At 40.0% G+C, this 25,844-nt stretch overlaps 1 protein-coding gene across 7 annotated transcripts in view; it reads right to left on the reverse strand.

Moving 5' to 3' along the window:
- Positions 1-3,879: 3,879 nt before the first annotated feature.
- LOC138969555 (calcium uptake protein 3, mitochondrial-like) overlaps positions 3,880-25,844 on the reverse strand; it is a gene marked incomplete at its 5' end in the record, with an annotated part of 92,137 nt that continues 70,172 nt past the window's right edge. For 2 of the 7 annotated variants that reach the window (XM_070342382.1, XM_070342381.1), the window contains 8 exon segments: positions 3,880-5,577; positions 11,357-11,514; positions 12,904-13,012; positions 14,964-15,141; positions 15,891-15,982; positions 17,280-17,321; positions 18,027-18,089; positions 24,247-24,327. In XM_070342382.1, coding sequence (XP_070198483.1) covers positions 5,503-5,577; positions 11,357-11,514; positions 12,904-13,012; positions 14,964-15,141; positions 15,891-15,982; positions 17,280-17,321; positions 18,027-18,089; positions 24,247-24,327 — 798 coding nt within the window. 7 annotated transcript variants of the gene reach the window in all.

Consider the following 25,844-nt stretch of genomic DNA (forward strand, 5'->3'; position numbering starts at 1 on the left):
TTCCTTTTTACATTTAGTCAAGTTTTAACATAGACGGGGAATGGAGATGAGGGACGTGGTGTGTGTGTATGTGTAGAGCGCTTCAGGGAAAACTACTGGACCGATCTTCATGAAATATCACATGATAGTTCCTGGGTATGATATCCCCAGACTGGTTTTTTGACTCACATGCGAAGCAAAAGTGAGTCTATGTACTCACCCGAGTCGTCCGTCCGTCCGTCCGTCCGTCCGTCCGGAAAACTTTAACGTTGGATATTTCTTGGACACTATTCAGTCTATCAGTACCAAATTTGGCAAGATGGTGTATGATGACAAGGCCCCAAAAAAACATACATAGCATCTTGACCTTGCTTCAAGGTCAAGGTCGCAGGGGCCATAAATGTTGCCTAAAAAACAGCTATTTTTCACATTTTCCCCATTTTCTCTGAAGTTTTTGAGATTCAATACCTCACCTATATATGATATATAAGGCAAAGTAAGCCCCATCTTTTGATACCAGTTTGGTTTACCTTGCTTCAAGGTCAAGGTCACAGGAGCTCTTCAAAGTTGGATTGTATACATATTTTGAAGTGACCTTGACCCTGAACTATGGAAGATAACTGTTTCAAACTTAAAAATTATGTGGGGCACATGTTATGCTTTCATCATGAGACACATTTGGTCACATGATCAAGGTCAAGGTCACTTTGACCCTTATGAAATGTGACCAAAATAAGGTAGTGAACCACTAAAAGTGACCATATCTCATGGTAGAAAGAGCCAATAAGCACCATTGTACTTCCTATGTCTTGAATTAACAGCTTTGTGTTGCATGACCTTGGATGACCTGTCACATGTATTTTGGTAGGAAAAATGTGTAAAGCAGTTCTTAGTGTATGATGTCATTGCTAGGTTTAGTTATTTGACCTTGACCCTGAAGGTCATGTAAAGGTCAAGGTCAAGCATGTGAGTCGTATGGGCTTTGCCCTTCTTGTTCATTTTTTCAATCCATGTCTTTGATGACATCATATCCGGCTTTTTGTGAAAGTTGAGGCGGCACTGTCACGCCTTCATTTTTTAAGCAAATTGATTGAAATTTTGGTCAAGCAATCTTCGACGAAGTCCGGACTTTGGTATTGCATTTCAGCTTGGAGGCTTAAAAATTAATTAATGAGTTTTTGAGTCACTTGAGAAAAAGTGACTATGTAATCGGTCAGTGTTAGTCTGTCCGGCCGGCCGTCCGGCCGGCCGGCCGTCCGGCCGGCCGGCCGTCCGTAGACACCACCTTAACGTTGGACTTTTCTCGGAAACTATCAAAGCGATCCGGCTCATATTTTGTTTAGTCGTGACCTCCAATGACCTCTACACTTTAACGATGGTTTCGTTGACCTTTGACCTTTTTCAAGGTCACAGGTCAGCGTCAAAGGAAAAATTAGACATTTTATATCTTTGACAAAGTTCATCGGATGTGATTGAAACTTTGTAGGATTATTCTTTACATCAAAGTATTTACATCTGTAGCCTTTTACGAACGTTATCAGAAAAACAAGGGAGATAACTAGCCTTTTCTGTTCGGCAACACACAACTTAACGTTGGGCTTTTCTCGGAAACTATAAAAGTGACCGGGCTCAAATTTTATGTGAACGTGACTCCCAGTGACCTCTACACTTTGACGTCTGCTTTGGTGACCTTTGACCTTTTTCAAGGTCACAGGTATGTCTTGAAGGAAAAAAATTGAAATATCATATCTCTGAAACTATTCATCGGATTTGATTCAAACTTTATAGGATTATTCTTTACATCAAATTATTTACATCTGTATTGTGTTGTGAATAGCAATTTCTTCCTGTCCATCTGATGCCTCATATAATATTCAGAACTGCGAAAGTGACTCGATCGAGCGTTTGCTCTTCTTGTTGTCATTAAAAATCTGAAAATTGTAATTAAAATTATTCTTTTATAAAACGATCCCTTAAAATGTTCATCTTATTTTTCATCATTTTCTGATTCCAAAAACATATAAATATGTTATATTCGGATTAAAAACAAGCTCAGAAAATTAAAAATATGACAATTATTAAAAATTAATTTTCTGAAATCGATTTAAAAACAGTTTCATCTTTCTTGTCGGTTCCTGATTCCAAATCATATAGATATGTTATGTTTGGGTTAAAAACAAGCTCAGAAAGTTAAAAAGAATAGAGATACAGAAAAGCGTGCTATTCTGCTCAGCACAACCACTACTGCGCTATTCTGCCTTGTCAATTTCACTGCCTTTGCCATGAGCGGTGGACTGACGATGCTACGAGTATACGAGTATATGGTCTTGGTGAAAAAAATGCAGTGGGTTCAGTTTCATTCTGTGAGTACGACAGCTTGACTAAATGTTGTATTTTTGCCTTACGCAACTTGTTTTTTAATGCTGTCTAATTTTATGCTGAATTTGAGTATGATGTTTGTGTTCAGGGAATAAGGAACTAAGTGTGTTTGCAATTAGAAGTGTGATGAAATGTGTGGCTTTTCCTGGAATGTCATTTTAATTTATGTGAGACTTAAAGTAAGCTTGGCGAGTTTGTGATTGTGCACTTTTAGAAAGTGTGGAGGGTTTGATTTGTTGTGAATGTTAAGTTACAGATGCTTGTAGAATGTTGAGAGAATTGAAGTGGATCAGTTATGCCTGTCTGTACACCTTTTTTGTGTCAATTGCTTGGGAAAGTAATGTGAATTTGTTGTATATGTGGAATTGTGTGTATATATGCACAAGTTATTTGAAGAAGTTTTGCTTGTTGGATTGTGTTGGATTGTGTACTGCATATCTGATTTGTACAGAGGACTGGTTTCTGTTGTGCACATGGAATTCTTATACAAAGTGAATGAGGAGAACTGCTCTGTGTGATTGTATGTATTGTTATTGAAGGACAACATCTGGATACTGCTCTGATGTGAACTCATACATACAAAAAAAGAAGAGAGAAAATCAATTAAAAAATGAAAGAGAATGAAGGAGAGAAAAAAAAGGAAAAATGAACATACACAAAAAAAGAAAATTGAAGAAACAAATATGGGACGAAAATGAGAGAGAAAAGTGAGAGACACACAAAAAAAGGAAAAGATTGAGGAAGAAAAACCATCAGAGCAGTAATAAAGTGATTGTTTCATTCCCTGTGACTGTTGAAGAAGAAAAAAAATTGAATATTGATGATTGCATTAAAAAAAAATTGCACAGTGACGATTGATGATTGCATACGGAAAAAAAATTGAACATTGACGATTGATGATTGCATACGAGAAAAAAATTGAACATTGACGATTGATGATTACATACGAGAAAAAAATTGAACATTGACGATTGATGATTACATTAAAAAAAGATTGAAAAGATGTGGCAAAGAGCCACCAACATGTTCAAGAGGGCCTGACCAGTCTCAGTGGTCTCACAATGCAAAAAAAAAAAAAATCCTTCTTGGAAAGGAACATGAGGCCGGCTTTTGCCTGTGGGCAAAGGAGCGTGCTGTGATGATGTCCTGCAACACTTCCATGGACTGTCGGATGTCGGTGATGGTCACAGCCCTTGTGTGTGACTGACGGCCAACTGGATGCCACGTCTTGTGCATGCCTAGAGGAGGCTTCATGATGAGATGGTCACGTCTTCAAGGTACTGGGCCGTATTGTTGAATGTCACCATTGGTTCACAGGTTTGTACAAAGGTAAATCACTATCAGGTGTTTACATTAAAGAAGAAGAGTATTTGGACACGTTTTGTCTGGAGACATGGCAAGTTGATGTAATGGAATGAGTTGCCAGCAAAGAAATGTACCAAGTCAGAAGATGTTCAGTTCCCTTGCTATATATGCCTACAATTACACATCTCTCTCTCACACACACACACGAAGGTAGAGTAAGGGAACAGGTTTTATTCCGGTCATGAACAAGCGTGAAGAAACCATAATTTAAATACAATATTTGCTGTAGCCTGTGTGTGTGTGTGTATTCTATAACAACTGAGTTGTACACTCTCATTTTCATTTTAGAAATCAAAGAAAGCAAACTAATGAACAAACTAGTGTGAAAATGAATCAAAAATGTCCATCCTCTTTTCATTCATTCAACTTTTGTTATTGTATCTCGATGTATAAAATACACATGCATAAACACACACAAGTGGTCACACACACACACACACACAGCAATACGGTTGTCAGTTTCTAAATCTAGAACCAATACGAGATCTGTTAATATGAATGGTCACATACAATTTAAAATATAACATGCACTTAAAAAAAGAAAACAAATAAACCTTACTCTCAAATTCCATGTTATCGTCTAACAATTCCTATTCCGGACTTGTCAACAAGACCATGCCGAACTTAAACTTTTCATCGAAACGCTGCACCACACAGTCTTATTATACTGCCCTCAGCTGTTGGATTCAATGAAAGTCTGCTCATAAACAGAGTGAACCGAGACTCGGAGCTATCTTCAAAACCACGTACCTGTACCACGAAGCACGATGGGCTAAACTGACGGAAAACAGTCCAATGCTTATCATTGGTGTGAAGGGCTGAAAAGAAACCACCAAACAACCTTCTGAACTTTTCCTACACCAGTCTTCGCAAGTAGGTCACGCCAAATGCTGCTAGGGCACGTAGTATAAGCGTTCGCTTGAGTTCGTGTCCTCATTATTTCTTGTTTTACTACAGTACCATGTCTAACTGAATAAAACCTTGTATACCAAATACTGCTATTGCTAGCACATTATGTGTAAGGTCCTACCATCTGATAAAGTCGCTTACGTTTTTGTTAATCCAACATGATCATTACTACTCTCCAGTCACTTAAGACTTGCACACAATCATGTATAACTAACACATTGTGTAAGTGGCAACAGAGGTGAAATGTTAGTGATTGTGCTGGGAGGCATGATTAACACAGAAGGAGAAAATAACTTAAAAAACAGCAAAAATGCTCTCTGTTCAAAGGAACAAAGATGATTTCACCAAATAAAAGAAAAAGATGTGAAAGTGCAAGGTACATGTATTAAAAAAATACATAAAAACAAACAGAACTTACAAGGAAGAGCAACAGTTTACTTTTTCAACAAATGACATCATTAATAAATTATGTACACGTAGAAAACAATGTCAACACATGCAACATCTCTTTGATGTTAACACCAAGGGCAGTAATATTATCACAGGAGAAGTGAATAACTCTTCAGATCAGATGGAGAAAAGGTAAAGGGTCAAAAGGGACATCCCTTTTACTTCTCAGTTCTAGACACAACCCCAGCAGGAAATGAAAGTGCCAGACAGAGTGACTCTCCCCTGTGTTTTGCAGGGAATGCCGGACTTGTGCATAGAACTGCTACCTTTCTCTCTCTTTCCTTTTTTGTCAATTTTTGTTCTACCTTCAAGGATTGTTTGTTGTTAGAGAAAACAAGGAAAAGGGTATAGTGTTGATTGCACTTGACGTGGACAGGAATGTGAACTTCTATCTACAGGAAGAAGAAGGTGCCCAGAACTTCAGAGAGATCGCATCTCGGTCCTCACGCAACTCCGGAAAGCATCCCACGTGTTCTGCGTATGCATCAGGTGAGACTGAAAATAAAGGAAAACACCCACTCATAAATTGGCAAAGGAAGACTTTGAATTGTGCGCCATGCACTCGTGAAGTGTGTGCCATGCAGACTCAAAAAATGGCAAACATCACTCTGACACTGACATTGTGCAGTATTGAGAACAAGTGTTTGCACAATGATAGAAGTGCAGTGAAAATTGACTTCACTAATCCTTGAAGTATTTGTTGTTGTTGACATAACCTGTCTGAACAAAACTTACACATGCTTGCTAACTTTATTTTAATCTGAAAGAAATGTGGGTCTGACTCATGGGAAGTAATTCAACCATAGCTGCGTAGAGCTGTGTGTAGTTACTTCCCTTCAATTATTTCAGAGCTTCTTTTCTACTGACCAAACCACCAAAGTAGGTTTTTACACCCCGTAGCACTTGTCCCTCATAAGAGACCAACACATGATAAGGATAAGATTTTATAAAGTCCTATGAGGTTACTCTCATGGAAATTCGAGCCGCTTTCTCTCTGGGGAAAGTCAGCTGCCATACAGAACAGCGCTACCCATTTCTTTTTTCTGCATGCATGTTTCCAAGCCCTGAGACTTTTGCTATGAACTTGGGATCGTCATCGTGCGCATGCGTGCACAGGGGGGTGTTCGGACACCGAGGAGAGTCTGTACAAAGTTGACTCTGGGAAATAATTAGGGTCTGTCTACATGAAAAGCCTTTGGGGACGTACTGTTGTCACAAGCGGCTTTAATATCAGTATACTTTTATGCTGTGGTGTTGAAGGTATTGATATGGAGCGCCTGTGTTCCTCTATTTCGCCTGTCACAGGTAGACGCTGGTTAACTGCAAGTGTCTCGTGGAGCTCGTGCTCAGGTATTTCACGTGTGTTTTACTTGTATTTTGTAAGGTGAACTCAGAGCTAAATTCGAGCTCGTAGATACTCCTTTTTATTCATTCGTTCTTTGCCTTTAGCCGAGGAAAGAAAGCTTGCGTTCCAAGCGAATCCGTTCTTCGTTGAACGTAGGGTCTGTTTACATAGAGCAGACGCCGGAAAACTGCTATCAATGGCAGGGGATATTGTTATGGCTACTTCAATGCAACCAGGATGTGGTATGTAACCATTAAATATTATGTTGTGTGGGGTTACAGTTAAATTATTCTCAGGCTTAGATTTGTTTATTGGGTTATGAAAACCGGTTAGTCCAAGATGGCGGAATGTACAGTGTGCACGTGCGTGTTTGTAACTTTGTACTTGAACGGTATGAATTTGTGAGTTCGTTTTGGAAAATGGTTTGGTATATTATTGAATGAACATGTTTTGGATGAAAGGAGAGTGGTTGACAGTTTTGTTTATAGAATGAATTTGGTATTATTCATTGGACTTCATACTTAGCAGAATTAAATGTATAAGTCCGTTGGTATGTGTGTTCGAGATGCATGAGAGTGAGAGTAAAGAGTTATGTCCATTTAATCCTGCACTTAGTTGTTAATTATAAGGACGAGTGGGCGATGTTACTGTTACTGTGAACTAAGTCTTGCATTCACCATTCCAGGTTGTGTTTCACCATGCGGAGGCTTTGAAATGGCCTACTATTGAGGAGATGTCTGCCTGCTCCACTTTCGACGACGGCACTGCTCGCCTGGCAAGGACTTGACGTCACCGATGGCTCCTGGCGCTTCGCACTACGGCCTCGTTAACCCAAGTTCCTGGACGATTTCGGATACGCATTCACGGTAACATTAGCCTAACACCTAAAAGTACAGGATCCATAACGTCATTGTGAACTGAGCGAAAGTGAGAGGTGTGAAAGATGCGTTAAAAGGAAAATAACTATTCTTTGTCGTTTTTGACTTTATTACCGTTTGATCTTGTTGTTGTCGTTGTCAAAGTTATCGTAAGAAAGAGTTGTATGGTTTGTTAATGAGTGGTATGTGTATTTATGTTATGTATAATTGATTTTTTGTAAGAAACGTCCTTAATGTACTGCTCGTGTCAACTTGTTGTTTTGTAGTCGAAAGAGCAAGATTGTTATTGAGTCGTGGATGACAGACTGCGTGCGTGTTTTATGCATGTGTGCGTGACAACTGTGAATGTAACGTTTTGTTTTGTTGATAGTTAAACGACCACTGGGTGGACGTACTGTAAATGTAACGTTTTGTTTTGTTGATAGTTAAACGACCACTTGGTGGACGTACTGTGAATGTAACGTTTTGTTTTGTTGATAGTTAAACGACCACTGGGTGGACGTACTGTGAATGTAACGTTTTGTTTTGTTGATAGTTAAACGACCACTGGGTGGACGTACTGTAAATGTAACGTTTTGTTTTGTTGATAGTTAAACGACCACTTGGTGGACGTACTGTGAATGTAACGTTTTGTTTTGTTGATAGTTAAACGACCACTGGGTGGACGTACTGTGAATGTAACGTTTTGTTTTGTTGATAGTTAAAAGACCACTGGGTGGACGTACTGTGAATGTAACGTTTTGTTTTGTTGATAGTTAAACGACCACTGGGTGGACGTACTGTAAATGTAACGTTTTGTTTTGTTGATAGTTAAAAGACCACTGGGTGGACGTACTGTAAATGTAACGTTTTGTTTTGTTGATAGTTAAAAGACCACTGGGTGGACGTACTGTAAATGTAACGTTTTGTTTTGTTGATAGTTAAACGACCACTTGGTGGACGTACTGTGAATGTAACGTTTTGTTTTGTTGATAGTTAAACGACCACTGGGTGGACGTACTGTGAATGTAACGTTTTGTTTTGTTGATAGTTAAACGACCACTGGGTGGACGTACTGTGAATGTAACGTTTTGTTTTGTTGATAGTTAAACGACCACTGGGTTGACGTATTGTCAATGTAACGTTTTGTTTTGTCAATAGTTAAACGATCACTGGGTTGACGTACTGTAAATGTAACGTTTTGTTTTGTCTATAGTTAAACGATCACTGGGTTGACGTACTGTAAATGTAACGTTTTGTTTTGTCTATAGTTAAACGATCACTGGGTCGCCGTACTGTAAATGTAACGTTTTGTTTTGTCTATAGTTAAACGATCACTGGGTCGACGTACTGTGAATGTAACGTTTTGTTTTGTTGATAGTTAAACGACCACTTGGTGGACGTACTGTAAATGTAACGTTTTGTTTTGTTGATAGTTAAACGACCACTGGGTGGACGTACTGTAAATGTAACGTTTTGTTTTGTTGATAGTTAAAAGACCACTGGGTCGATGTACTGTAAATGTAACGTTTTGTTTTGTTGATAGTTAAACGACCACTGGGTCGACGTACTGTAAATGTAACGTTTTGTTTTGTTGATAGTTAAACGACCACTGGGTCGACGTACTGTAAATGTAACGTTTTGTTTTGTTGATAGTTAAACGACCACTGGGTGGACGTACTGTGAATGTAACGTTTTGTTTTGTTGATAGTTAAACGACCACTGGGTGGACGTACTGTGAATGTAACGTTTTGTTTTGTTGATAGTTAAACGACCACTGGGTGGACGTACTGTGAATGTAACGTTTTGTTTTGTTGATAGTTAAAAGACCACTGGGTGGACGTACTGTAAATGTAACGTTTTGTTTTGTTGATAGTTAAACGACCACTGGGTGGACGTACTGTAAATGTAACGTTTTGTTTTGTTGATAGTTAAACGACCACTTGGTGGACGTACTGTGAATGTAACGTTTTGTTTTGTTGATAGTTAAACGACCACTGGGTGGACGTACTGTGAATGTAACGTTTTGTTTTGTTGATAGTTAAAAGACCACTGGGTGGACGTACTGTAAATGTAACGTTTTGTTTTGTTGATAGTTAAAAGACCACTGGGTGGACGTACTGTGAATGTAACGTTTTGTTTTGTTGATAGTTAAACGACCACTGGGTGGACGTACTGTGAATGTAACGTTTTGTTTTGTTGATAGTTAAAAGACCACTGGGTGGACGTACTGTGAATGTAACGTTTTGTTTTGTTGATAGTTAAACGACCACTGGGTGGACGTACTGTGAATGTAACGTTTTGTTTTGTTGATAGTTAAAAGACCACTGGGTGGACGTACTGTGAATGTAACGTTTTGTTTTGTTGATAGTTAAACGACCACTGGGTGGACGTACTGTGAATGTAACGTTTTGTTTTGTTGATAGTTAAACGACCACTGGGTGGACGTACTGTGAATGTAACGTTTTGTTTTGTTGATAGTTAAACGACCACTGGGTGGACGTACTGTGAATGTAACGTTTTGTTTTGTTGATAGTTAAACGACCACTGGGTGGACGTACTGTAAATGTAACGTTTTGTTTTGTTGATAGTTAAACGACCACTTGGTGGACGTACTGTGAATGTAACGTTTTGTTTTGTTGATAGTTAAACGACCACTTGGTGGACGTACTGTGAATGTAACGTTTTGTTTTGTTGATAGTTAAACGACCACTTGGTGGACGTACTGTGAATGTAACGTTTTGTTTTGTTGATAGTTAAACGACCACTGGGTGGACGTACTGTGAATGTAACGTTTTGTTTTGTTGATAGTTAAACGACCACTGGGTGGACGTACTGTGAATGTAACGTTTTGTTTTGTTGATAGTTAAACGACCACTGGGTGGACGTACTGTGAATGTAACGTTTTGTTTTGTTGATAGTTAAACGACCACTGGGTGGACGTACTGTAAATGTAACGTTTTGTTTTGTTGATAGTTAAACGACCACTGGGTGGACGTACTGTAAATGTAACGTTTTGTTTTGTTGATAGTTAAACGACCACTGGGTCGACGTACTGTAAATGTAACGTTTTGTTTTGTTGATAGTTAAACGACCACTGGGTGGACGTACTGTGAATGTAACGTTTTGTTTTGTTGATAGTTAAACGACCACTGGGTGGACGTACTGTAAATGTAACGTTTTGTTTTGTTGATAGTTAAACGACCACTTGGTGGACGTACTGTGAATGTAACGTTTTGTTTTGTTGATAGTTAAAAGACCACTGGGTGGACGTACTGTGAATGTAACGTTTTGTTTTGTTGATAGTTAAAAGACCACTGGGTGGACGTACTGTGAATGTAACGTTTTGTTTTGTTGATAGTTAAACGACCACTGGGTGGACGTACTGTGAATGTAACGTTTTGTTTTGTTGATAGTTAAAAGACCACTGGGTGGACGTACTGTGAATGTAACGTTTTGTTTTGTTGATAGTTAAACGACCACTTGGTGGACGTACTGTAAATGTAACGTTTTGTTTTGTTGATAGTTAAACGACCACTGGGTGGACGTACTGTGAATGTAACGTTTTGTTTTGTTGATAGTTAAACGACCACTGGGTGGACGTACTGTGAATGTAACGTTTTGTTTTGTTGATAGTTAAACGACCACTGGGTGGACGTACTGTAAATGTAACGTTTTGTTTTGTTGATAGTTAAACGACCACTGGGTGGACGTACTGTAAATGTAACGTTTTGTTTTGTTGATAGTTAAACGACCACTTGGTGGACGTACTGTAAATGTAACGTTTTGTTTTGTTGATAGTTAAACGACCACTGGGTGGACGTACTGTGAATGTAACGTTTTGTTTTGTTGATAGTTAAACGACCACTGGGTGGATGTACTGTGAATGTAACGTTTTGTTTTGTCAATAATCAATGTTCCCTTTACAAACCGATCTTTCTTTTTGATTCTGGATTTTGGAACGTTGGCCGTCCATCTGTTTTTGGAATGTTGACTCTGGGGAATAACTCCCTCGCTACCGACTGAGCGATTTCCCCGCCCTGATGAAAGGAGACAAGAAAACAAGACTGACCCTTGCCCCTCTGTGCAGGCGGTCCTTCATAATGCTGATGAATTCCTGGTGGCTGAGGTTGCCGTCTCCGTCCGAGTCGAAGATCTGGAAGACCGTCTTGACCAGGTCATCACTGAGCGTGTGGCCTGTGCACACCTTCACTGCCCGCTGGAAGTCCTCTGCACACACAGGTGAGTACAGGTGAGTACAGGTAAGTACAGGTGAGTACAGGTGAGAATCACAAGGTAATGACATTGGAGATACAGTAGAACCCCTTTCTAAGACTCCCCCCCCTCCCCCCCCAATTTAAGACTTTCCCCATTTTAAGACCTTACATCATTGTCTGTTCATACCTCTGTAAATCTACCTCCATTATAAGTCTCCATTCTTTTTAAAGGCTGACATAGTCCTATTTAATTAGTTTAATTACTTCCAGGGCTTTTCTCATCGTTGCAGGGATGTATAAATTAAGCTTCCTGCAAAGTTTTAGGTTTGAAGTCCTTACCAATTACGAGAAATAATTATTTCTTTATTGCTATGTTTAGCAACAGTTCTCCAGGACTTGGGCTATTTTTAGACCGTCAACACAGACAGTACAGCTTCGTCAATCCCCGCGTGAAGGAAATCGCTCACCTTCCACGTGCAAAACGTAGTGATATGAGAGGGTAAATTTACATAGTGCAATATCATATTTGATTGTATCCCTTTTATGTTTTATGTTTTATGTGTGTCGTCCTATACAATTGTTGTTATAATCGTTTACAGGCAGGCAGGGTGTGCCGAAGAAAAATTTCCATTTTTATGTAATATTTTAATGGACAATAAAGTGCTGTTATTGTTATTGTTATTGATATTGACACGCCAGATTAGCGCGGTAGCGTATGGTAGCGTATTGTGCTAAGCAGGATCCTTTAAGACCTGAGTTTTTCAGATTGTTCAAGTCCTCAAAAGCGAGGTTCCACTGTACCTTCCTCCCCGAGGAAACCATGATGGCAGCCACCACAAACTGCACAAGCTTCTCAGTCAAGTAAAAGCATCCTTCTTCTTGGACGTATACTAAATAGTAAATGACCACAAAACGCAGGCTGCTAAATAGTAAATGACCACAAAACGCAGGCTGCATTTGCTGATTTTGCCCACATGTAATTGCTGTTTCAACTCATACATTGTCTGAGGATGGTTTTCAGAAAACCAACAGATAAAAAGCCAGAAGGATAAAATCAAGCAAATGTAGCTTAAGCTACCACTCAGTGCCAAAGCTCGTACTTTTTAGTCTGTCCCTGAATTTGGAATACATTTTCAAAAGAGTCAGACCATTTACCACATAAACTTCAAACTTTGTGAACTTATCATACCATATCTCGAGCCAATGTACACCGAATATTAACTAATTCGCTGACCAAATTTAGGAGTAATTAGCATTTTAGTGGGTGGCATGTTTTTGGTTATCCTATATTTACAGATTTTTTTTTTCTCCAACATTCATCCCATGCATTTTGACATATGTTAAGAAATATAATGCAGGTAAAGGTGAAAAGAAGGATCCTGGGAGTGATAACATGACTCACCATGAGAAATAGATCTGTCTGCGTAAGTGTACATCTTCATGGTGAGAGAGAAGTCGTCCAGACTGTTCAGGAACTGGCAAAACTGGCGAAAGTCTTCCAGCGAAATGCCCTGAAACAATACGATGAAATAATACAACCGAAAATTCTTTCTTTTTCTTTCTTTATTAGGTGTTTAACGTCGTTTTCAACCGCGAAGGTTATATCGCGACGGAGGAAGGGGGGAGATGGGATAGAGCCACTTGTCAATTGTTTCTTGTTCACAAAAGCACTAATCAAAAATTTGCTCCAGGGGCTTGCAACGTAGTACATGTACAATATATTACCTTACTGGGAGAATGCAAGTTTCCAGTACAAAGGACTTAACATTTCTTACATACTGCTTGACTAAAATCTTTACAAAAATTGACTTTATTCTATACAAGAAACACTTAACAAGGGTAAAAGGAGAAACAGAATCCGTTAGTCACCTCTTACGACATGCTGGGGAGCATCGGGTAAATTCTTTCTTGTGCCAACCAATATGGGACTCCCCCTAACCCGCGGGGGGTACAACCGAAAATACAACAAAAGTTACCCCAGAAGAATTTACCCGATGCTCCCCAGCATGTCGTAAGAGGCGACTAACGGATTCTGTTTCTCCTTTTACCCTTGTTAAGTGTTTCTTGTATAGAATATAGTCAATGTTTGTAAAGATTTTAGTCAAGCAGTATGTAAGAAATGTTAAGTCCTTTGTACTGGAAACTTGCATTCTCCCAGTAAGGTCATTATATTGTACTACGTTGCAAGCCCCTGGAGCAATTTTTTGATTAGTACTTTTGTGAACATGAAACAATTAACAAGTGGCTCAATCCCATCTCCCCCCTTTCCCCGTCGCGATATAACCTTGAACGGTTGAAAACGACGTTAAACACCAAATAAAAAAAAGAAAAGAAAGACCCCAGAAGCTTCAAGAGATCGGACACAAAACTGGCAAAAGTCTTCCAACGAAATGCCCTAAAATAATACAATGAAATAATACAACGAAAATTATTCCAGAAGCTTCAAGAGATCAGACACCAAGACTGGCGAAAGTCTTCCAACTGAAAATACAATGAAAGTTATCCCAGATTCAAATATTCTCACGAAAAAAGCAGTTGTAACCTCATGGAACACACTTGCAATAGCAGCATTGAATGACACAGTTTGTTTAAATGGCTATTTAGCTTGCGTAAACCACACACCAGATTGCGTGCTTAATTTTACCCCTGAGCCATCATGGATCCGTGTCTCACACTTTCCTTTTTTTCACAATTTTGGCGTCAGTTTCTGATTTCAATGCGACTGGCTGTATCTTCAATAGCACGTTATTGTGTACCTCTGAATCTAAAATGCAACAAACGCCTGCGAGTCACATGAACTTATCGGCGGCAGTTGGCCTCAAAGAAGCAAGCGATATGCAGAAAAGTCGTCTGCTTGGGGAAACACAACCTTGCGTGACGTGCTTCAAACTTTCAAAACTTCGAGTTGTACTGATCTTGTCTTGATGAAAAAATAAATCTTTTATGATTTAAGAATGTTTGTGTTACAAGCTGTCAATTTGTTATTTAGATTGTCAAAGTTAGATCTAGCGCCAAAACGAGGCGTCCGATTGTGGTACTAGACAATCCGGCTGGCCATGCAAAACTCTGCGCAAGAAAATCTTCTGATCCAAAAAGTGTGCAGAATGGGCTAATTAAGCGTCTTTTAGGACAAAGACATTTTGAATAAAATGACAACTGCATGAATTTTTCAACCCTTGACTATCAGGTACTTTGGTATTATAAAAAACAAAAAATCAATACACTGACAAGGGAAACAACCACTGCATATTGCCCTTTGAATTGCAGCAAAATGATTGCCTCCCCTGGAGAACATTTTACTCAGTTTTGGTCTTTTTGTTACAGCTTAAATATTACCTGTTTTTTTTCTTCAATTATGGAATCTTTTGTAAGTAAATTTGAACAGTCAAGGGGTTTTAATTGAGGTATAAAAAAAAAATGGTGAACATTGTTTTGTCAAAAAAGTGTATTTCTATGATTGACCTTTTCCTCAGGTATGCGTGACGTCACCCTCTCAATGCACTCCTCGATCTGCGTCCTGTCCAGGTTGGTGTAGCGCAGCAAGATCTTGGCAAAGTCCACCTCGGAGATGGTGCTCATGCCCCGGGAAAACTCCAGGAACTCCAGCTCTATCACTTCGTTCTGCAGGTCCGCCATAAACCTGATGGAAAACATTTTGTCATCATCATCATTACCATCATCATCATCATCGTAGTCGTCTTTGTCCTCATCGTCTTAATCATCATCATCATTATTATCATCCTCATATGTCAATATCAGCATCGTCATCGTCATCATTGTCATCATCATCATCACCAACATCATCATCATCGTTATCATTGTCGTTCTCATTGTATTACTCAGCATCATCATCATCGTCATCAGCAGCATCAAAAACAATTGAACTCTTTCACTGCGATGCTGATAACTCATTAAAAACATTCTGTTGTCAGTGGTATTATCATAATCATCATATTCTTCTTCGACAGTTTAAGTCATTTACTGAGATACTGATAAATCAAATAGGTTATGATTGTTGTTGAATATATTAGTAATAATTTTCCTGATCATAAAAGACAACAAAAGACTGGAATACACAAAACAAACAAATATAAACCTCAAGCACTGTCATCAGTTAAATTCAGGGCTAAGAGTAAGAATATAACATACACCCTGAATGACTCAATTGATAAATAAAAAGCCATCGTGAACCACACTTTTCAGCAAACTTCAGGAAATGTGTCACCTTTATTCGTCTGTTTTGGAATTTACACACACACACCCTACACCTGCACACCCCCCCCCCCCCACACACACACTGTGGTGTATCCAGCTGAGAGAGAGAAAGAGAGAGAGAAATTAATTTGACTCCAGGCCATGAAAGCCACACAGTAAAAGACAAAGAGTTACTTGTGGAAGTCGCTGTAGTTGAGGACGTTGGTGCCCTTGGGGCCGAAGAAATGGACGAGAAGCGTCGTGTCCGGAATCTCCTGCTCTAGGTCCTGAAATCATCTCTCTCATCCAGTCACAAATCTCTCATTCAATCACACGAGACGTTAATTTATGCTAAGACCATTTGCCTCCCTTTTCCATGACTATTAGATTGCACGGCTACACCTGTCCACGAGGTTACAACTCTTGCTTGCATTCCTGTCCCTACAACCCTAAGAATGATGAAACCATCTAAACATAAGATTAGTTTGAACAGATTCAAAACTTCTACCTGCTAAAGATTTTTTCTACACACACAAAAATGATCATTTAAACAAACAAACAAACGCCAACAGACTTATTATCTGATTGTGCATACCATCCCATCATTCAGTAAACATTAGTACAATATTTGAATAGAAAATAACAGTACAGCACCCTGTAAGTCATTCCTTCTTGGGGCAATTGTTACAAGGTTAGAAAATCACCTCGTTAGCATATGTGTCAAATGTCAACTGGGTCACCAATCAGTTGTGCTGACACTCAATCTTACCTAAACCAGTATCTCTTTTCTTTTTGGTTTCGTTTTTTCAAAACCAAGAAAACTCTCGCATCAGTAAGCTCAGTAGCATCTAGCAAAAGCCATTGAGATATAGTTTGCAAAAAGAAAGAGTGAAGAAAAAGTAGTTTCAAACATAGAATGTTGAACTAGAGATGCATGCTCTCTCTGTCGTATACACATTTCATTGTTGAAAGTGAATGTTTAAACTACACATGCAAAGTAAAGCACAGAGTTCAACAAGTTTTACAATTTGTAGTAACATTTTGATGAACCTAAAATGAATTCTGCATGCCTTTGTAGAAAGTAAAGTGTAGTTCACCTATTACCACAGACATAATACAGTTGTAATTCAAAACACCAAATCCATTTAAGGACAAAAGAAAAGAAAAAAGTGGAAAACACTCTGCCCAAACCAAATTCTTGGTTCCTTAACAAAAAATCTCCCTCTTTCGTGAGTTAACAAAAACAAACACTTAAAACAGAAATCAACTTAACAAAAAAAGAGAGTTTAACACAAAAGAAGATAGAAACTTGTAATTATACCTTTATTCTTTAAAATAAAAATGGATAGGGTTTGGGTAAAAGTGTTTTAATCAGGAACATAACCAGACGTAAATAATATGGGAACAAAAACTTCGTCTGTTAACAGGACCACCAAACGAACGCATACTTCATCTGTTAACAATGGCCAAACCAACACAACGTTTTTAGAATTCAAAGACACCATGAAAAGGCAGAATAAAGGAATCTGAGGAAAGTCTACATGACAACATGGAAGTGTTAACCACGGAACAAGTTTCTCTCACCCTGTATCTGTAGTACGGACTAAACTCCTTGAAAGCTTTTTCCTACAGTGACAGCCACCAGTGTTAGTGAAGTTACGTGATAAAGACATCAGTGTGATAAACACATCAGTGGGATAAACACATCAGTGGGATAAACACATCAGTGTGATAAACACATCAGTGTGATAAACATATTAGAAGCAGATTAACTCAACGGCGTGTTAATACTACTGAATTTTGTGATCTTAAAGCTCAGATTAATTCTTGTTTATACTATAGGTAGTAACAAGCAAAACAACATACTGATGTTATTAATTAATGATCTTGTCAAGCAGAAGAATACTAATCATCATGTACACATTGTGAAAGCTTAGAGTGAAAATGTAGATTTTATGTACCATCATTCGGGGGTGTATTTGAAACGTTATGTGTGGACCACTAGTGTTTAAATGTATGCAGGTGAGTATATTACTAGAGGGATCATTGCAAATGTATGTGTGTGTGTGTGTGTGTGTGTATACATGTTTGTGTGTGTGTGTGTGTGTGTGTGTGTGTGTGTGTGTGTGTGTGTGTGTGTGTGTGTGTGTGTGTGTGTGTTTATCTCACAATTATGGCTCTTCTTTCTAATTGTATGGGTTATAATCAATGTAGTGAAATAAACTATGTTCTTCCTTGTGCTTTCTCTACTACAGGCTACAGTTTCCAGGCTATAGACGAGAAAGACCAACTTAGATCCAAGAACATAATCATGCAGAGAAAGACACATACTTCTGCGGCGGTAGGCGGTTGTTCCCCCTTGCCTTGCCCCTGCTTACTAAACACTCGCTCCAGCTGAAAAGACAAGGGAGGTAATGGAAGGGGAGATTAGTCAGTGGAGAGGGGAGGTAAGAGAAAGTCCATGCAGTCAACTGCGATTAAAACTGAAATGTACTAAACACTGAGAGTGCAAATTAGTTGAATAAACAATGTGTAATCTTAGTTCTGTTAACATGAACTGAGTGGTTTGTTTATGTGTCTGATTCTTGAATGACAGCATGTCTGTTCATAAAAAGTAAAACCCAAAAATATAATCTTTTGTGAGAAAAAGAAAAGGTGTAATTAAACTTTCCATAAATAACCAAAAAAATAGTGACAAATTAGAGTCAAACATCTCTTGTAAAAACACGTAAACTTCATGTCAAAAAAATCGCTACAAACCAGTGATGGTAACACATGTACTCAAGACAACCCGAGAAGGACCTGCATAAAGATCCAATAATTATACATTCAAAAATATAAAATTTTCGCTAGAAAAAGCAGCCAGAGACCTGATCAACCCACAATGTTTTTTTCTCTTATTTTCAGACAAAGCTAGTATTTCTTTAATGAGGGCATCTGTTTTAGATTTCATAAAACCAGCTGAAAAGCACAACCATCATCTGTTCGGTAATCTTATCAAAGTCAAGATGCTGTCAATCTACCTATGTTTTTGTTTGTTTTTTGAACTCATGGTTTAAAACTTTCTCCTTCTCTCTTACTCATCATAGGTACAATAACTATCTAAATTGTCTATTGAAACCAAGTTAAGAAGGTCACCATCTCCCATTTCAAAGCAGTCGGAGCAGTTTACATCCTTTCAAAATGAAAAGGGAACGGATTTGTTCAAAATGTATGTATAATGCTCCTCCCTTAACATACTGTCAAAGCTCTACATTTTATTTTCATCCAGCTATCAAACAATCTTAAGGAACATGAGACTTTGACTGAATCCAGGTGATGTGCTGCAAGCCGTGAACATAAACATTCACACAATGCTGTGTAAGAAATTAGATTCAGAAAAGATCTATGATTGTTTCTCCACAACAGATTCCTGTGTATCTTTTCTTTGAACACAAGGCTCCTACACAGCAAAACTCTCAGCCATTTGTTTCTGCCCATATGACCCTTCAATGTCTGTTCCAAAGGGCTAACAAGATTTTTTATTTTATTTTAAATAATGATGGTGAGATGCTCCAGCATGTCCATGACTACATAATGCATTGCCTCGGTTATTCTACTTTTTATTTAACAAGATCTTTCAGCAGGTCAACATGTCGCGATGTTGTCTGTTTTTTTGCTGCACATAGGAGATTGACATTGGAGTAAGAATTAGAAAAAGCTGTCCTGAGGTTGACAAGAAGTATTCAGAGTCAGAACAATCTGTCCTGACCTTCATGAAGACAAGCATCATTTGTGTTCATTTTTGAATGTCATTTCTACTACCATATAATGCATACACGTTTTGCAGCCTGGAATGAAATCATGAGGTTAATTGTCTATTGCATGAAGAGGATAGAAGCCGTGCAGGGACATGCACAAGAATAATATCAGACTTGCACGTTCAAATTAGAGACAGCTACATGCGTATAAAAAACCATGTTCAACCAAATACACCTTCCCTAAATGTATGTTGTACATAAAATTGTCTTGGGTAACGGATACAATGTCATACACTCGTACAATACAACATTGGAGGCTTTCATGTTATAAATGATAAAATGTTCTGTTTATCACAGTCCTTTTCCCCAAAAGACAGTTTAATTGTTACCACTAATTTACTCTGTAACAACCTGATTCCCTTGAAACTTCAAAATAGTTCATACAAAAACCTGTTAGTAATTAATAAGCTGTATTCCTGGAAATACATTTAATAATTTCAAAAACATTTAAGCCCAAAGAAAGGTATACCAATTCAATAAGTTACTCAATTCAACCTGAAATTGAATATCCTGAAAATTAAATAAATTAAAACTCAAATAAACAAATGAAATAAATTTAAACAAAAGCAAAAATTATTCTTTTAACAGCAATGAAAGGAACAGTGGTAAATCAAAAACAGATTAAAAACAACAGACTCTCCAACATGGAACAATTACTCAATTATCTTAAAGTGGGGTGAACTAGAGATTGACCCCCGCCCCCCCCCCCCCCCCCCCATACCCTGATAGAAATTTAAACTTCAACATATTACATAAATCAAAAATGTCATGATTCTGGTTGAATATGGTCCTTCTTCCCATTAAGTGAAAGCTGCACAAACAACATGCATAAATGAAGGTTTAGACAAGCAATAGCATGCATACATGCAACGCAAGCTTCAAAAGGGAGGAAGGAAGCAAGGAAGGAATGTCAGGGTGAAGGTCATCTAAGGTCAAGGTCAAATGTAAAAATACCATCACCTAAAGCTGCAGATGCATGCACCAGAGCAGAGACCCTGCGTAACACTAATACATTAACTGTATCTAGACCCTTATGACGCAAACCTTTATACAGTAACTGTATCTGACCTCCTCTGGCAATCTTTCTGTTATCAAGCTACCTCAAGTGACTAAGGCAGCTGACTCTCTGAGGGATAACGATTTCTTTTTCAATCCTAATCACTAAAACTGACCCAAAATGTACTAACTTTGTGTTGAAATTAATTCAATCAAAGGCTGTGAAGACTCATAAACAGCAACTTCAACTGTAACAATAAACTGAACAAACCAAGCTTTTCGGTCAACTGAACAAACCGGGCTGTTCGGTCAACTGAACAAACCGGGCTTACCTAAGCGCAGGATGTATATGACAAATACAACTCAACCCCTACCACTTTTGGCCAGAACAGATAACAATGAACATGACGTTTCCGTCAACGTGTTGCAGAGAAAGAGAACTGAGTTTGACAGATGGCCTTGCCTGCTGAGCAATGAGCTGTGTTTCATCAAATGCCTCAAAATCCAGCAGGAGACCAAAATCTGATTGGGCAGGCTCAGTAATTTGGGGGGTGCGCGGAGCTGGTCGTTTTGTCCTCAGTCCCTGCAGAAATTGAACTGGTCGCCTTGCGGGAAAGAGGCTTCCTACCCTTTTCTCTGGCCCCAACTGTTTTGTACATTTTCGTTTAAAAAAAAAAGCAACTCGTGATATGTCTGGCATTTTCAATTTTGAACTACAAAACCTAAAAGGAATAATGACATTTCCTCTGCATTTGTATTTATGCCTGCTCTACATTCAGCTGCAGACGACTAGTGAGTGTGACATTTGACACAAGGAAAATGTGTACACATTTTTGATATATATCACTGTTTTATAGCCAATTCAAGTGTGAAGAATAGAACAGCACTACTAGAGCTACTGTGTTGAGCCAACTTTCTAGGTTCGCTCTGAACTGCCCCTCTCCAGTGTGTCCACGTCATGCTGTGCCTCAACTGTCTAGCGTAGAGTCCATTCCTCCAACATGAGTTAACTCTAACGCCATGCTGTGCCTCAACTGTCTAGAGTAGAGTCCATTCCTCCAACATGAGTTAACTCTAACGCCATGCTGTGCCTCAACTGTCTAGCGTAGAGTCGATTCCTCCAACATGAGTTAACTCTAACGCCATGCTGGATTAAACTAGAACGTTTCACATCTACACCAGTCTAAGATCTCTAACATGCATACTCTTTATCCCGGTTACAGTCCTTCTTCCATGCTAAATTAATCCAATAGACGATGTTCGGAAATAACTCTGTCGGGTTTGTATGGGTTGTGAAAGAGTGAATGCCCTTGCTTTCAGGGAGACAAACAATCCACATGTGCTGCTTGTCTGCGTGTTAACCACACATCCCTCGCTAGTGACTGGCCTGTGGATTATTCTAATGTCCCCTCGCTAGTGACTGGCCCGTGGAGTATTCTTTGTCCCCTCGCTAGTGACTGGCCCGTGGAGTATTCTTTGTCCCGTCGCTAGTGACTGGCCCGTGGATTATTCTTTGTCCTCTCGCTAGTGACTGGCCCGTGGATTATTCTTTGTCCCCTGGCTAGTGACTGGCCCGTGGATTATTCTTTGTCACCTCGCTAGTGACTGGCCCGTGGAGTATTCTTTGTCCCCTCGCTAGTGACTGGCCCGTGGATTATTCTTTGTCCCCTTGCTAGTGACTGGCCTGTGGATTATTCTTTGTACCCTCGCTAGTGACTGGCCCGTGGAGTATTCTTTGTCCCCTCGCTAGTGACTGGCCCGTGGAGTATTCTTTGTCCCCTCGCTAGTGACTGGACCGTGGATTATTCTTTGTCCCCTCGCTAGTATCTGGCCCGTGGAGTATTCTTTGTCCCCTCGCTAGTGACTGGCCCGTGGAGTATTCTTTGTCCCCTCGCTAGTGACTGGCCCGTGGATTATTCTTTGTCCCCTTGCTAGTGACTGGCCCGTGGATTATTCTTTGTACCCTCGCTAGTGACTGGCCTGTGGATTATTCTTTGTCCCCTTGCTAGTGACTGGCCTGTGGATTATTCTTTGTACCCTCGCTAGTGACTGGCCTGTGGATTATTCTTTGTCCCCTTGCTAGTGACTGGCCCGTGGATTATTCTTTGTCCCATCGCTAGTGACTGGCCCGTGGATTATTCTTTGTCCCCTCGCTAGTGACTGGCCCGTGGAGTATTCTTTGTCCCCTCGCTAGTGACTGGCCCGTGGATTATTCTTTGTCCTCTCGCTAGTGACTGGCCCGTGGATTATTCTTTGTCCTCTCGCTAGTGACTGGCCCGTGGATTATTCTTTGTCCCCTCGCTAGTGACTGGCCCGTGGATTATTCTTTGTCCTCTCGCTAGTGACTGGCCTGTGGAGTATTCTTTGTCCCCTCGCTAGTGACTGGCCCATGGATTATTCTTTGTCCCCTCGCTAGTGACTGGCCCGTGGATTATTCTTTGTCCCATCGCTAGTGACTGGCCTGTGGATTATTCTTTGTCCCCTTGCTAGTGACTGGCCTGTGGATTATTCTTTGTCCCCTTGCTAGTGACTGGCCCGTGGATTATTCTTTATCCCCTCGCTAGTGACTGGCCCGTGGATTATTCTTTGTCCCCTTGCTAGTGACTGGCCCGTGGATTATTCTTTGTCCCCTCGCTAGTGACTGGCCCGTGGATTGTTCTTTGTCCCCTCGCTAGTGACTGGCCCGTGGATTATTCTTTATCCCCTCGCTAGTGACTGGCCCGTGGATTATTCTTTGTCCCCTCGCTAGTATCTGGCCCGTGGAGTATTCTTTGTCCCCTTGCTAGTGACTGGCCTGTGGATTATTCTTTGTCCCCTTGCTAGTGACTGGCCTGTGGATTATTCTTTGTCCCCTTGCTAGTGACTGGCCCGTGGAGTATTCTTTGTCCCCTCGCTAGTGACTGGCCCGTGGATTATTCTTTGTCCCATCGCTAGTGACTGGCCCGTGGATTATTCTTTGTCCCCTCGCTAATGACTGGCCCGTGGAGTATTCTTTGTCCCCTCGCTAGTGACTGGCCCGTGGATTATTCTTTGTCCTCTCGCTAGTGACTGGCCCGTGGAGGATTCTTTGTCCCCTTGCTAGTGACTGGCCCGTGGATTATTCTTTGTCCCCTCGCTAATGACTGGCCCGTGGAGTATTCTTTGTCCCCTCGCTAGTGACTGGCCCGTGGAGTATTCTTTGTCCCCTCGCTAGTGACTGGCCCGTGGATTATTCTTTATCCCCTCGCTAGTGACTGGCCCGTGGGTTATTCTTTGTCCCATCGCTAGTGACTGGCCCGTGGATTATTCTTTATCCCCTTGCTAGTGACTGGCCCGTGGATTATTCTTTATCCCCTCGCTAGTGACTGGCCCGTGGATTATTCTTTATCCCCTCGCTAGTGACTGGCCTGTGGATTATTCTTTATCCCCTCGCTAGTGACTGGCCCGTGGGTTATTCTTTGTCCCCTCAAACGCAAGGGTATACACTCTTTCACAACCCATACAGACCCAACAGAATTATTTTCGGAATTCGTGTATCACGAAACATTCTCAACAGCCTGCATGATCGTTTCTTAAAGCTTCTCGACTAGCTCTACTTGCATGAAAATTTCTGCATTCTTACAACGTCTACGTGCTTGTAGCTTGGACTACGCTTCTGGCATGCTAGCATACAGGTGGATTATTCCATGTCAGCCCTTGAGGGCCACACTGACGTCTAGGTTACGTTCCATTGACTACAATATCCAGGGACAAAGGAGTCAAGACCCGGTGCATACATCTAGCATTTGCTGCAGCTTGCCCTGATCCCGGGGCACAAACTTTCTTTCGTGTTTGGGGAGAATGAAGAAGTTTTCCAACTGAAAAAGACAGGACAAGAAAAAATAAACAGAACGGAACCAGTGCAGTACGACACAACCCCATACTGCATGAATCGTGCAAATGATCATGAAACGGAAAGTATGGCTGATGGGGGTCTATGTCGACCAAAAGAGTGGGATTCCCTGTAGGTGGAGTTCCCCACAGGGTGGAGTTCCTGTAGCGTTTCACTGATCTCACTAAAAGTCACGTGATGCCGCTTAGCGACATAAGTAGAATTTGAAGTTTTTCGATCTTTTTTGATATTTCTGAATTTCTGAAAGCTGCCTGCGAATTCAGGAATTTTAACAGATTTTTCTGTGGGACCGCCCTTTTGGAAGGGGAAGTAACGCTAAGGTAACTCAAATCGGTTTACGGCAGTCACGCACTTCGCGCAAGATTGAGCGCTATCGTACTCTCCTCTATAAGAACTCCACCAACAGGGAATCCCACTCTTTTGGTCGACATAGACCCCTTCAGCGAAAGTATGGTGCATCAATGATGTCTCAACCCCGTTTCTGTAGAACATCCCATGCTGATGTGTGAAAGAGGACACGCTGGATGGAAAAGATTAAGAATCATGGATCCCCCCTTTTTGTAAGAGAATAATATTAATCCTGAAAGTGGATTAGTTAGATGAATCGCTAGTATGACACAGCCAATAGGTGCATAGCTGACACAACTTGGCTGTAATTCTATTTGGGAATAGTGGACATCTTAATCAATCAATCAATATGAGGCTTATATCGCGCGTATTCAGTGGGTACAGTTCTAAGCGCAGGGATTTATTTATTTTATGTATACTAATTTACTCAAGCTAATGCATACTTTTCATGAGTGATTTTTAACGTTATCTTCTTTGTTTCTGCTACATTCTTTTAGACAATGTCAGACGTTGTCTCACTAATGTATATTAGTGTGCACATTAATTCATATTTTTCAGGACTGATTATAATGTGTTAATCTTTATTTTTCAAATGTCTGTGGAAGCAAGAAAAGCATTACCGTATTTGACGGACTACAAGCCGCGACTTTTTTTCAAAAAAAATCGCATTGCGGCTTATAAAAAGATGCGGCTAAAACGTTACCTGAACTTGAATAGCATTCACCTAATGGAAGTCGCCGCGGATTTTCATTTCGCTCGATTAGCGATTACCGGTACTTTATTAGCTCTCTACTCAAGACTTGGCGCTTTTCTCTTTCCTTCGCGAATCTTCGTTTGTCAACAAGTCGTCGTGACAAGATAGCGTACAAAGTAACACCGGATGTATCAGGATCTCGCGCGCGCGAAATTTTGTTTTTTTGTGTCTTGCGATAGTTTGAGTAGCGCGAGCCGCCATGTTGTGTTTTCGTCTGCTCGAAATGTGCGCAAAAGCCGTAAATCATCCAAAAAAAGCTTATTCTGGGCGGGACTACATGTGTGTGTTGGTTGCAAATTGTGTGTGTGATATTTTTCTTTAAACTTTTTCACTTTTCTTCTTTGTTTCACTTGTTTATTCTAGGAGCCGATTTCTTTCTT

This window comes from Littorina saxatilis, linkage group LG6 (genome assembly GCF_037325665.1).
Source record: "Littorina saxatilis isolate snail1 linkage group LG6, US_GU_Lsax_2.0, whole genome shotgun sequence".
In the NCBI taxonomy this organism is placed as follows: Eukaryota; Metazoa; Mollusca; class Gastropoda; order Littorinimorpha; family Littorinidae; genus Littorina; species Littorina saxatilis.